The sequence below is a fragment of the Xiphophorus maculatus genome, chromosome 17 (assembly GCF_002775205.1).
Source record: "Xiphophorus maculatus strain JP 163 A chromosome 17, X_maculatus-5.0-male, whole genome shotgun sequence".
Classification (NCBI taxonomy): Eukaryota; Metazoa; Chordata; class Actinopteri; order Cyprinodontiformes; family Poeciliidae; genus Xiphophorus; species Xiphophorus maculatus.
In genome coordinates this window covers 19,081,763-19,096,018 of record NC_036459.1, presented here as the reverse complement: position 1 = coordinate 19,096,018, position 14,256 = coordinate 19,081,763, and the positions used below count along the sequence as shown (strand labels likewise).

Sequence of the window (14,256 nt, the reverse complement as noted above, 5' to 3'; positions counted from 1 at the left end):
TCTTTGATATTCTTTACACATTCACACCCAACTTGCTCTACTCATATCCTATGAAATAGCTTTGTTTTTTTAAGATACCGAATAATTATTTGAATATGTCTACTCCCGAAATCTCTCCTCAAAAATTCTATTAAATTAAACCTTTCTTTAATACCTACACACTCTCTCAGCATGCATCTTCTCTCTTCTTCATACTTACAACACTCTAAAATAACATGCTCTATTGTTTCAGACTTCTCACAATAATCACACTTTCCAGATGCAAGATTCAGAGAGATACCTTTACTTTCTTTCAAATTTCTTTCTCTGAATCTTGCATCTGGTCCCATAGAAATGAATACTATTTTCTTTGACTCCCCCTAGTGGTCTGGAGCACTTCCGTTTTCAACACTTTTTGTTTGCTGCATTTCTTTCGGGGGTGTTTGCGTCTCTCTTTTTATTTGCTGCATTTCATTCGGGGGTGTTTGCGTCTCTCTTTTTATTTGCTGCATTTCATTCGGGGGTGTTTGCGTCTCTCTTTTTGTTTGCTGCATTTCATTCGGGGGTGTCTTCTTTTTTGTTTGCATGTTTTCTCTTTTGCTGCGCATTTGCACCTGTCGGCCACCGTAGTCGGCCACCGTACAATACCTTCCTTAAAATTGTTCACATTTTAAAATGAGACCTTTTTTCAGATTTTTGCAGCGGTACGTAAGATCGGTGGATAAAATTGGCTTTACATGTAAGCATCAACTGATCACCTAAAATTAAGGACATAGCAATAGCAGCCATTTTGCAACATTTATATGTTGTAATCTGGAGGTTTGGTTGGAGGATATCTACATAAAATTTATTGCTAATCAGCAATAAATTAAATATAAATCTCCACTGAGTTGATCTTTAGAATTAACCAGTTTTCTAAATCATCTTATGTTCTCAGTGCTTTATCTATGTGACACTAATGCATAAACAGAAAACCATGATTCACAAGTATCCAGTTTAACCTTCCTATGTTCACAGCATCATTTTATCAAGGCACATAAATGATTCATGAGGCCAGTCAGAACACTGACACTTTGTCATAAACTAGCCTCAAAGTAAATCCCTCCTGTATATGGCCCAACAAACAACCAATTCTAATGGCTCGTCTGCTTTCAGAGTTCTGAGTACTTGATGAAATAATGAAATGTCAAGTTACAAAAAAATCAAAACAAACTATTACAACACTCCTCACCAGTTAGTGAGACTTGGTGTGCTTGGGCCAATGGATAAAGTCAAGCTAAAGGAGTGAAAACTGAGCTATTTGATTTATCTGAATAAAAGTCTTTTTGCCTCTTACTTTAATGACTGGTTCTTATCCTTGGTTTTGGGCTCCAACACCAGCTTGCCACTTTGACCAACTGTGAAAGCAAAGGTGCCCTGGACATGCTGAGGAAAGCGCAGCTTGTGTAAGTGCTTCCTGAAACTCTCAGCCAGGTCTGATGCCACCTCTTCATCAAAAGCAATTTTCATTAGCTGCAGGTAAGACAGAAAGAGAAGGACATCTGATCACCTGTGGGTTACAGGCGAAGGTCTACCAGAGGGTCGCTGATTGTGAGAGGTAAGTACCTGGAAGGTGCAGGATCGGAGCTGAAGGCCCTCCTGGACAAATTGGTCCATGGTTAGAGTGACAGAGATCCTCTTCTCCTTGGTCAGAGAGGCGATGGGGAAGGAGCGAGTCACTATCTGTTCACCCACTGAAGGAAAAGACAGCAGTTAATCTGGCTTAGAATAATGAAAAAAAATCCAGCAAGTCTCAGATGATCTTTTCTTCCTCACCTAATGCATCACTTGGTGTGCCCTTAAAGATAAGCCGGTAGGTTGTAAGAAAGATGGCGCCCTCTGCAGGAAGAAGAGGTGGCCCTCCCATCTGCCCTGTGGCCTCGTCGCGGCCATCAGGGATGAGGTGGACCCGCATGCCATCCATCACCAGCTCCTCACCAGGCAGCAGCGTTGGCCTTAGCAACTTGGGCTGCAGATGAAAACAAAAAAAAAAGGAGCCATAAATCATTTGAAGTGGAAAAACAAGAAAGTGAAGAGAAGTAAAGCAGGCTTGCATTTAGTTTTTTTTCAGTAGATCAGTTCTTTATTTAGCACCTTTTCAGGTTTGTGAAAATAATTTAGAAAAACTAACAGAAAATATCACTTTGTGTTTGTGCTTAAAAGTTAAACTGCTGACAAGTCTGAATGTTTGAATGTGAGTAGTAACTTTAAACTGTGCCATTACTTTAGGCCTTCACACACTCCAAACATCACTCTCATGCTTTGAAATCATGCGACCTGCACTGATTACCCAGAGAGCAAAATATGAGTGAATCAACGTTGAAATATAGTTAGGGAGAGACATTGAATCCATGTTGAAGAATGACACTGAAATGATACTGAAAGTAGTCAGTGACTTTCATGTTGAATCAACATTAATAACCGACACTATATCAATGTTGTTTCAACAATCTACATGCACATTTTAGTTTATTTTACATTGAATCAAAGTTAAGGAATCAATATTGATTCATGTACATTTTTTGGTCTGATAGGTCTACATCATCACATACTATTAAAAGTTTCTTCACTGGTGTTAAATACACAATGTTATTGACAGACAATATGTCATTCAAAATTGTCTTACATCAACATATTTCCAAAAATGTGTGTACACAAGCTTAAAATTGGCAAGATGGCATTAATATTACATTTTATTTAAGAAAACAGGCATAGATCTGTAAAAATATTTGATTGGTTTTTGAACAACAGTCTATTGTCCATGGAAGAACAGCGTTCATGAAGTTAAGCCTTGTACTGTATGAACCAGGGAAACATTATGTGTTGGGTAACCCAAGTTTGACTGGTTGGCGTCACGTTGGTTCCTTGATGCCTTTCTCCCTCTCTGGTACATAACAAAGCCACTTCTTGACAGTTTTGCTGCAGTCCTTGTCAGTCAGCTTTGGGCCAAACTTCTGAGCAGCAGCTGAAAAACACCAAAACAAGAGTGAGGAAGGTGCCAGTTTGGGCCTGTTAGAAAGATAATAAAAAAGTTTTGAAACACACTGAAATATTAAATAGTGTACTGGATCTGAGAACACACACAGAAACAGTATAATTCCACTTGTACACTCACAGCTAAATTAATAAGGACACGCCAATGAATATTCATGAAAATGTATCTTAAAGTTAGTCGACATACAGTACAGACCAAAACTTTGGACACACCTTCTAATTCAATGGGTTTTCTTTATTTTCATGACTATTTATAAGGCAAGAAATCCCACTTATTAACCTGACAGGGCACACCTATGAAGTGAAAACCATTTCAGGTGACTACCTCTTGAAGCTCATCAAGAAAATGCAGAGTGTGTGCAAAGCAGTAATCACAGCAAAAGGTTGCTACTTTGAAGAAACTAGAATATAAGGGGTATTTTCAGTTGTTTTACACTTTTTTGTTTAGTGCATATTTCCACATGTGTTATTCATAGTTTTGATGCCTTGAGTGTGAATCTACAATGTCAATAGTCATGAAAATAAAGGAAACTCATTGAATTAAAAGGTGTGTCCAAACTTTTGGTCTGTACTGTATATAATCACACCTTTACTTATCAAGCTGCAGCATAGGCACAAAACAATGCAGTTATTTTTCAATAAACACAGTTAAGATAAAAGTAATGTCGCCAAACTTACTGCAAAAGTGCTCAGAGTAGAATTCAATTCAGAAGCAGGTTGCAAACAAGCCAGCAGCGAAGGGCCGTGTAGTCGGACCATACCACTCATGTAAAAAGGCGAGTTGGACGGGGTGGACCGCTCCATTGATCGAGGTGACTTGTAGATGTTTTTGTCAACACATTATGCACAGTCAGTAATAATATTTACAGACAAGTAATAAAATGTACAGAAAGGAATCACAACCCACTGTCCTTAACAGTGCGTCATGTAGTGCTTAGTTTAAAACGTCACTACATTAATTTAACGTTGACCAGATATCGGCATTTGAATCATTACAATTCAACCACAAAGCAGCATTGACTCAGTGACATCTCTTCAACATTGATTTCTTGACTAGAATTGGATGATTGTTTGATGGTTGATCCACCGTCAGTCGTTGACTATAACCAAAAATCAACCTTTTTGACCATAATTCAACATTGAATTACCATTGCTTGCTATCTGGGTAATGTTAAAAGTTAAATTCTGACTGAAGAATGAACACCAACCAGATATCATCTGGAGAAATCCTTGTAAATGAGATTTAATACACAAAAACTATATAAACCAAAGACCAGCATTATGTTTGTTATATTTGACAATCGTCTGGTATTTCGTCAGCAGCTTCATTTTGACCTCAGGGCTGATTATGAGACTAGTGAGGTATTCCAAAGGCAGACCGTGAAAAGTATGAAGCTGGCTTTGTCCTTTTAACCACTTCATCATTCATCTAACAATTCAATTTGTTTTGCAAATAAAACAGTAACACATTCAGTCATGGCAGTCCTGTTAATGTGGCTGGCACAGGGCATTTCATTCTGTAGTCAGCTTCCTGTGACCATCTTCTAGCCTTTCTTTACAGGATGCCTATGAACGAGGGGTTTATATGCTGAGCAGAGAAAAACGAGATTCTGATCAGCTTTGTCCAGATGAGGTCTTGCTTTGGAAAAGTATGAATCCTTGACATTTGAATAAAACAAATCCAATGTCTTGTTTTCTCTGACAGAGTAGCTAACAATCTGTTGAAATGTTGGAAGTGCAAAAGAGAGTGATGCATGATTAGAATCCACAGAATCAAATGAATGGGTTAATTTTGCATTTGCAAAATTTGCTGATGTACCGAGGTGGTAATTCAGTGTTTTGGTTCAGGTGCAGGAAAACGTCCAAAAGCTGCAGGACAGTGGCACTAAAGGCACAGAGTTACTAGATAAGATCAAAGCCTCTTTCTATATTAGAATGGACTCTTCGAAGTCCTGCTCTGAATCCATTAACGACGACTGTTACTGAGCTATTTTGCAAAGAACAATGAGTACAAACTAAGCCTCTAGTTTCTAGTGAGCACACTTTTAAATTTATAATTGCAAAAGATTTTGAAAACCATAAAAAATTCCCACTGCATGCACTTCTTAGTGTTTGTCTATCACTCAAAATAACTTTCTATTAAAGTCTGTGGTTGTAACATAACTCCAGTCAAACCAGTGGACCATTACCAGGTCACTTCAGAACTTGATGACTTGCTGAGGTAATTCATTCATTTCAATCAGTTTTGCTGGAGCAGACACTCGTCTAAGACATTCAGGGCATTGTACGGCTGGAGGTGCTACTGACTGATTTACTCTGAAAACTAAGGCGAGACAATGCTCACAGGATGCCATCTTCCTATAACATATCTACAGGAATGATGAAAACAGTCAGATGAAGCTTGGCATAGCCCGAATCCGTCTCCAGCACACTGCATGCATGCACCCTTCAGCGTGAAGGCACTCAGCTCTGGAGGTCCTGGAGAAGCTACAACAGCCAGACTGAGCTTCTCCGGCCTCTACAGAGATCAAACAGCAGGGTGGGAGGGAACCATCACCCAGCAAGGACCACTGCGGCATGCTGAGAATCACGCCGTTCTGTCTGGATGGACAGACGTACCTGCCATGACACTGTGAGCCTGAGCTGAAGGGATTGGTGGAGAGGGGAGTGGGCGGGGCTGGATGGGGCTCTGCATGACCTTTTTCCAGTGGAAGGTAAAAACAGGAATTGGTTACCTTTTGGATCGGAGGCAGTCTCTTACTCTCCCTGTGGACTGCGTCCAGTGTCTCGATGTGCATCTGAACAATATCTGCAGGCACATTTATACCAATGAAGCTCCATACAATGCTTGTAAACTGCTCGATCAGAGATCAGTGAGTGAAGGACCATACCTGGTATCATAGTGTGGAGCGCCTTCAGGTGCTCGTTCGTCACACCGCTCTCATTACACACTTTATCTACAAAGCGATTGATAAAGCGCACCACTGAATTGGCCACGTCCGAGCTCTCTGCGTCTTCAAAGCCACTCTCTGTGTCGTAGCTCTCTGCCATGCTGCCTGCAATACTGCAAGATAACATGAACCCGATTTAAACTTCTGTTACATCAGGGGTGGGCGATCCTGGTCCTCGAGAGCCGGTGTCCTGCAACTCTTATGTCTCCCTGATCCAACACTCTTGAATCCAATAGCTGAATCACCTCCTAAGTGCAGTCAAGTTCTCCAGAGACCTCATTATTTGACTCAGGTGTGTGGAAGTAGAGATACATCTAAAAGTTGCAGGAGACCAGCCCTCGCGGCCTGGCGTTACCCACCCCTGTGTTACATTCTAACCTACAAACCACCAAGTCTTGAAGAGTGGATCGCATCATTACTCTGACCCCTGGTGGTTGAGATGAGGATGTGCCTCCCTCTGGTTACCTGTTGGTGACATAGCTGTTGCTGACGCTCTCCACGTCTCCGAGGCCAGAACTCCTCAGCAGCCGGTTCTTGCTGGTGTCCAGTGGCAGCAGGAGGTAGCTCATCCTGTTGGCGTAATGGATGGCCTGGCTGAACACAGTGCTCTCCTCCTTCTGCACGCGCTCCATCTGCATCTCTTTGCTGAGGGTTGGCCACAGACGGTTTTGCTCAGCTGCGAGCTCCAAGGCGCTGATTTCCCTTATGTTGCCTGACCCGTCCTGTTGGTCCTGCTGATGGATCAACAAATATGAGAGAAACAGATGAGCTGGTAACCAGAAGCCAAATTTGACCATTGCTAAATGCTCTCAGTCATATGGAGAGTGGAAAGTAGGTGCTCACTGAGTTGCTCACCTGGTTTCCATCATCTGTCTCCATGTACAGAGCTTTGATGTGGTTCTGAACGTCACTGTAGAACATGGCCTCCCAAAACTGCATGGTAGTCCACACCATGTGTTCTTGTACACAGCTGTAGGCAAACTGAGTGATGCCTGCACCCAGTTTCTGTCCAGTAAAAAACAGACTCTTGAGAACAAGCCAAGAAACTTTAATCCAGATTAAACGATATAGAGTTCACATTCTGAGTGGCTCTCATCTAAAGTTCCTCCCACTGAGTGAAGAAAGGAAAACCTACAGTATCTCACTGTTTTCTTAGAGCTTTATGGATTTAAGACTTGAATACATATAATGAAGTGACTTTCTTAATACTAGTTTGAAACTTACTCTGCAGAAGGCAGTGACAAGAGGAAGCAGAGTGGCTGCAATACCATGTTCATCCATATGTGAACAGTCCTGCATTGAAAGATAAATAACTTTTAATTTGTTGTTTACAATGAATACAAAAGTTCACTAAGATTTTATGACAGACATTTCAAAACCTAGTTGGTTTTACATGAGCATCAGAGACAGACGCACTAAAAGACAGCGAAAACTTCATGCGACATTAACAGCAGAGCGTTAGTGCTGATGTTCTGAGGTGTGTTGCACATGTGCAGGCTCACCTGTAAAGTGCAGTTCATCATGCGAACAATGTAGTCAAACTGCTGGTCGTCCAGCACAGCTCGGTTCTGGAGAACATGTTGATTTAGCTCCTGGGTCAGACAGACCCGTGCTGTGCGACCCTTTAATGCCCGCAGCACAGCTGGCATCAGCTGGACCATGGAGAGAGACAATCACAATACACTTCACACACGCATGATCTGCTGTGACATGGCCATTTTAGGTCAAATGCTAATGTTGAATTCACATTGTTAACATCAACATTCTTTTATGTTATAGTTTATATTAGGTCAATACCTTTTAAATGTTACAATTTCTGTTTGCCCAGAAGATGGCACTATTTTGTCCCTTATGAAATCATGCAGCTTCTAAACCAGAGACACTCATTAGCATCTTACCTTTAGCTAAGGAGAAAAAGTTCTAGACTGTGGCTCAGTGATTCAGTCCTTTTTTCAGATGAAAGTAAATTTTCCATTGAAAGGAGCCCTGACCAAGTATGGAATGCTTGTCCAAGAACATACTATTCTGTTGTCCCACATTCATGTTTTAAAATATGTTTATAATTGGTCTTATGAGTACTCAAGATTTTCTGAGAGGAATTAAATTACTGAAGTGAATTCACTGTTCAATAACATACAAAGGCTTATAAATCCAAATTTCAGCCTTTGTATTATACAAACAGGAAATTTTTTCTGCTCACTGCACAACCAGAGGCAAAAAAAAATTCCCTTTAGCATTATATCATTTAGAAAAAAAAATAAAATTTATTCCTGTTTTCGTTCCCTAAGTTTGGAGTTTAGAAACGCTGTAGTTCCATCTTGCAGACATCGTGAGTCTCACTCACCTTCTTGGCCTCCAGCATCTTGTTGTCAAAGATGTAAGTGATGCAGTTCCTGACCACCTCCAGCCTGCGAGCGCTGTTAGCCATCACATTACCGTTCCTGTCAACAATGTCTCCTGAGGGGAAATAGCAGTTATTCATCAACATCATGACTCTCTTGCTAAAATTAAAACGCTTAGACAAAGGTCTAAGTTGCATAAAGATAAATACACATCTGTATTTTTAGACTTTTAACACAAGGCTTATATTCCCATTGTGAAATACACATCTACAAATCCTCCTGGGTGACTTCAATTTGCACGTTACCATCAGGTTCCTCTTTGTGTTTTAGTCTTCAGGAATAGAGGTTGTGCTCACCCAGAGGAGGCCCAGACGGCACCATGCTCTTGAGCTCTGCTTTGACAACAGGTGGTGAACTCTTGAGCTTGGCAACAGCATGATCGATGAAGAGCTGCACTGCAACATCATCCAGAACAGGAAACGGAGTCCGACTCTGGTCCGTACTCTGGCTGGTTTCTGATGGCCTCTGGACTTTGTGCATTGCAACTGCGGGGTAGGGATTCTCCTGAAAAGACGTCAAGTAAAAGTGAAAGCTAACTCTAACCCTAACTGAACAAAGCAGAAGATGGCAGAGTACTTGGATGATTGGAATGTGAATGCCCTGAAATAATGGAGATCATACATTTTTAAAAAGTTGCTCTGCCAGCTCTTTGACATGATTCATGACTTTGTGTGGGCAGGCTTCTTCTTGTCGTATTCGCTCCACGTGATTGGCAACAAGCTGTGGAGAAAAAAGAAGATTTAAACATCTGCATTGTATCAAAGCTATATAACTAACAGACAAATACATAGCAAAATAATAGAACCCCCTGAATAAAACGGCTAAGAATGCAGAGTAGCTGTTTTTGTTAAGGTTAAAAAGTTAAACTTTAACCTTTTTTTTAAGGTTTTGTTGGCTCCAGTGGATTTTATTAACAGCTCTCAGACAGGAAAGTGGGTTGAGAGAGAGGGAAGACCTGCGACCAAGGTCATGGGGTCAAGACTGAAACCCGTGACAGCAGCATCAAAGGCTAAAGCCTCCATACATGGCTTTAACCCTGCGCAACCGCCTCACCCTCAGCACATTTTTAATGAAATAGTTAGTCAATTAATCCATGCAACTCATATTTACATGCATGTAAGTTATTAATTCAGCAGAAAACTTATTCATTGCAGTAATTCAGCTTAAAAAACATAATATTCTAGTTATCAGAGAAACTAAAATTTTCCATGTTTATTGAAATGATTGAAATCAAAATGCTTCATAATAGCATTGTTGCTGTAATGAATCTCTTTCTTCTCTCTTTTTTTATTTAACTACTGATATAAACTTCACAACACTTAGTTTTTAAGAAATGAATGTCAGCAAGAGTCTTTATTTAGCTAGCAAGTCTTCATATTTGTGCAGAAAGACTCACATCATCGAACAGATCGGTGGCTCTGTACGGTGGGCCCCTCTCTGATACAAAGCCTGCGAATGCCATCCCGTCCAACACCTTCATCAGGAAGTCATCCTCTGTCAGGGATCTTTGACCCAGGAAGGCCGCCTGCCCCAGTAAAAGGAAGACACGCTTTTGTTTTTTTTACAACTAAAAGCAAAGGCCTCTCCCTCTCCCCATTAAAACAATGCATTTCTGTACCTTATGGAAGCGGATTACAGGTTCTGGGTGAATTCGGATGATATGTAAACACCAGCGATAACCTTGGAAAAGTCGAGCGAAGAGCCAGAGGAAGACGGCTCGGATTTCCTTATCCTGAAACACATCCACAGTTCAGCTCAGTTTATTTATAGGGCGCTCATAAGCCATGTTACAAAACAATTAAACAATGTATGTTCAGAAATATATAGTAGCAGGGTAACAATCCATTCAATCCAATCCCATACAACTAAATTTAAAGTAAGTTACACACATTCTAATTAGAATCCAGGTACAAAACAAATCAACTTATTGTTCTAAATGGTTAAAAGTCCCAACCATTTGAAAGGAATCACTGACTTAGCATGAATCGACACTCTAAATGAGCATGAAGTGACAGTGCATGGTGTCCATGATTTTAAAATTAAAATAATTTTTAATTATTTAAAATTAGATCTTCAGAGGCTTTTAAAGCAGATTTAAAAGTCAGTCCAAGTGTTCATTCGGGGTGTGTGGAGTGTGTATAAAGGTCTACATTCACATTTTTCTTACCTGGATCTTTAGTGCAGAAGGATTCATGGACTGTGGGGGAAACGCCTGATCTGAAAATTCCAACTCCGGATCCAAAACCTGCAACAATTTTACAAACCTGTCAAAAATTATGCACAATCACATCTCCCCTTCCGCTTTGCTTTCTCGTGTGCTTTCCCTATTTTAGACGGTCCTTCCAAAGAGCAAAACAACTAAAAACACTGAGCCTCCCGCCAAAGACACCCACTGTAAAATGTGATGGCGGCAGCATCTTGCTGTTTTTTGTCAGTAGGGACGGGGATAGGAAGATGGATGGAGCTGGAGAAAAACCCAAGAGAGGTGGTAATATAGTTGAGAGTGCAGCAGAAGTTCAAACAGAGTTAGTTTATACCAATTATGTTTAAGGTTGAAAAGAAAACTTAATATATTTTTTAGGTTTTTCTGAAGGCAGAGCTCCGATTTCTTGTCATTTACATTTTTGACCTATGATCAGTTTTGGTATTTACTTTTAGAGGAAACCTGTTCACTATTAAGCTGAAGTGAGATGGCTCATGCGGTAACACTGTTGTTGTGCTGCCCAAATATGTGCCTGTTCAAAATCAGTGAAGATTGAATCATCTACACCAGTTCCCATTCTTAGAAAATGTAAAATGTGACCAATGTGACCTCTCCTCTGGATATCAGCTGGATTTTCTGTGCTTAAATACAGGCAGGTGTGTTGCTGCCTTTGCAACTTATTGAAATTGTAATTTTCTTTTTATTAAAAGTGATTTCGTTAAAAAAAAAGGTCTAATATATCATGACAGCATGTGGGTAGGAATGTGCGTTTGTGTTATTGTAATATTCAGCATTTTATGAAACATTCATCTCAACAATCCAAAGCAAAGTCTCAGATGTGATAAAATTGAATAAACAATGCAGAATGCCAGTAAACCTTTATGAATTTCCGCTTATTTCAGAAGGATTTGTTCTTTTTTGTTTGTTGTGGAAGGAAACCGGGAAATGTTTCCTCAATTAGTGACAGAGGTCAGTGTGATTACACAGAAACCCTGAAGTAGCACATTTCATTTCACTTAGGCCCAGTGACTCGGGCTGTCTCCCAGATGCCTGACATATTATGCCTTAAAATGAGCCCAAATAGAAACTCTGGGCTCCACACAACGTGTTGTTGTCCTTCTTTTTGACTTAAAACCCAGACTGTTGTGCTACTTTTCTGCAACAGTAAATGAGAAACCCCTGTGTCTTCAGCCAGGAGTTCATCGACCAAACAGTGACAAGAGAACCAGAATCAGATCAGGAGCTTGTGCTGCGGTTATTTTATTATTTAAATCGACTTGCTGGGATGAATTACCTCTGATGTAGATCCAGTTCATTGTTTGCCAGCAACCTTAAAACAGCACTTAATGCTAATTTTCCTGTTATGGTCTTGTGTCACCTGCCTTGTGTTCTGTAAAACTGAACATACCACTGAATGTAGTCAGAAAACCTGTAAAAGGGCAAATTATGGACTTCTGGGTGGGCAAGCAAGATGACAACAGCCTAACTGAGCGTTTCCCAGATAAATATTCTAAAAATATCCTTTCTCTATGCAGTTGCGGGCTGTAAAATACACTACAAAGTGAGTTAAAATGCCTAAGCCTAAAACTAAAAACTCTCTGCTGTACAACAACAAATTACAAAAGATGAAGGAATGAATGAAAAATGAACGGCTAGCCTCTGGAATTCAGAAGCATCTGTGGTGGCTAACGACGACTGATCTACAAACTATTTTCCAACAACTCAGAGAATCACGTCGAGAGAATAGAAGTGATTTTAGAAGTTAAAGAGGAACTAGAAAACAAATGGAAGAATGGACAAAGCAGAAAGCAATATTTTGAAAGCAGAGAAATATATTTAGCACAATGAAGTAAAGAACAATGTGAAGCAAAACAGGTTGAGTTGGGGAGCAGACTGAGATGGGTGAACATACGGCGCCATGGCTCTGCAGAAGGCTGAGGACCACTCTTCCTCTCTCACCCTTCATAGAAAAGATTGTCTCTGAAAACCTTCATAGACAAATTGGACATTCTGACATAATTTCACCTGGTTATTGAGAGAGCTCACCGATCACTGGGACCAGAAGCTCCACCTGATGCCCCCCACCACGTTTAATAACAGTCAAATTTGCCACATTTGAAGTCAAGGATGCAGTATTAAAACGAGCTTGGCAAAAGGAAAGCTTCATGCTGGCAGTGATTGGAGTAATAGACCATGATTATGCCCCATATGTGTTAAAATGATGATGTGAATACGCTGAAGCAGTTCCTCAGAGAAAAGGAGATAAATTCCAGACCCCATTCCCAGCCAAGTTGAGGGTATTTTATGAGAACACCACGTGTCTACAACTCTGCAGCTATAGCAACAAAAACATGGTGAGTTGAGGCTTCAAAGCCACCATCATCCAACCATCTACATTGTGAGATAACAAGATCAAGAGTGCTATGTGGACCAAGTCAGTAAAGATGGAAAAGAGCATTCAAAGGACGAAACATGGGATGGATGCAAGAAGAGGCTGGACGCTTTTAGAAGCCTTGTGCCAGAAGCCCATTAAAATGCTGTCTACATCGTTTTAAACTGTGTGATTGTGAGTGTGAGTGGGAATAAAAATAGCAATGGGTATTTTGTTCCATATAACACAGTAGGAGTGTAACAGGTAAACCTTTTATTAATGCAAACTCGACTAAAAACCCACCTGTTTGGAATTGTATTTGAAATGTAATCAATTACAAATTTATTGATGGAACCTGACTTAATGTCGTGTTTTGATTGTTGATTCTATGTTGCATTGCGTTTCTGTGTTTGATATGATGTAAAGCACTTTGAAATGCCTTGCTGCTAAAATGTGCTATACAAATAAAATTTGATTTGATTTGATTTGATTTAGAAGGGAACAAGTAAAACCATAAAGAAAAAACACGACCTGGTAAATGGAACATCACAACCAGGTAATGCCACCAGAGGGCCCTTCACAACCACAGAGCGTGATGCTTCACCCTCAGTCATTCATTAACTATTACACCATTAAGGTAGTTGATAAGACCAAAGGAAAGGAAGTCTTCTTTAACTGGACTTGTGTTAGTTTCATTTACAAAGTGAAAATGTTCAGACTATTGATTGTTGCTATATGTTTGAGTATCCAAAAGGTTTTCCTTTTATTTGTTCTGGATATATGGTAATCTCTAACTCCTGACTTTATCAGTACCAATAAGAATCACAAGCTAAAATGTAAAAGGAGTTCTTAATCCAACAAAAAGGGCTAAAATACTAGGCGAAATGAAAAATAAAAGACAGGAGTAAAATTCCTTCATGGAACTCACCTCTCTGAGACAGAGCATAATAAACTTAAAAGAATCGAGGTCTTCAGTGCATCACATGAATCAGGTTGTAGAAGGAGGGTAACATTTGAGAAGATCCTTGAATGACTACAAGGCCAAAGAATGCAGATACAATGTAGTGATTGGCAGACTAGAGGGGCAGGAAATGATCTTTAACAACGTGTATGTAATTTTGATAAATTATTTGGTTACCCACGTTAAATAATACCAAGTTTGTGTTTTTGGATAAACACTTTGAACAGATTCAGTACAGAAGTGGAAGTCAATCAATAAATTGGAGAAAATTAAATTTGTCCTTTTTCCCCACTTCTCCAGCAAAAGACAAAGCGAGACAGAGAACCCCCCCCCCCCCCCCCCCAACACACACACAC

At 40.1% G+C, this 14,256-nt stretch overlaps 1 protein-coding gene across 6 annotated transcripts in view; it reads right to left on the bottom strand.

Annotated features, from left to right (window-relative positions):
* The window catches only part of sbf1 (SET binding factor 1), a 62,697-nt gene that overhangs the window by 10,745 nt on the left and 37,696 nt on the right, over nucleotides 1–14,256 (bottom strand). For 5 of the 6 annotated variants that reach the window (XM_023349862.1, XM_023349865.1, XM_023349864.1 and 2 more), the window contains 15 exons: nucleotides 10,533–10,610; nucleotides 9,984–10,097; nucleotides 9,762–9,890; nucleotides 8,987–9,085; nucleotides 8,662–8,869; nucleotides 8,308–8,420; nucleotides 7,466–7,615; nucleotides 7,188–7,256; nucleotides 6,819–6,968; nucleotides 6,429–6,697; nucleotides 5,904–6,076; nucleotides 5,748–5,821; nucleotides 1,795–1,987; nucleotides 1,585–1,712; nucleotides 1,316–1,491 (listed from right to left, as the gene is read on the bottom strand). In XM_023349862.1, coding sequence (XP_023205630.1) covers nucleotides 1,316–1,491; nucleotides 1,585–1,712; nucleotides 1,795–1,987; nucleotides 5,748–5,821; nucleotides 5,904–6,076; nucleotides 6,429–6,697; nucleotides 6,819–6,968; nucleotides 7,188–7,256; nucleotides 7,466–7,615; nucleotides 8,308–8,420; nucleotides 8,662–8,869; nucleotides 8,987–9,085; nucleotides 9,762–9,890; nucleotides 9,984–10,097; nucleotides 10,533–10,610 — 2,123 coding nt within the window. The remainder of the gene's footprint in view (nucleotides 1–1,315; nucleotides 1,492–1,584; nucleotides 1,713–1,794; nucleotides 1,988–5,747; nucleotides 5,822–5,903; nucleotides 6,077–6,428; nucleotides 6,698–6,818; nucleotides 6,969–7,187; nucleotides 7,257–7,465; nucleotides 7,616–8,307; nucleotides 8,421–8,661; nucleotides 8,870–8,986; nucleotides 9,086–9,761; nucleotides 9,891–9,983; nucleotides 10,098–10,532; nucleotides 10,611–14,256) is intronic. The other variant, XM_023349863.1, reaches the window with a different exon arrangement.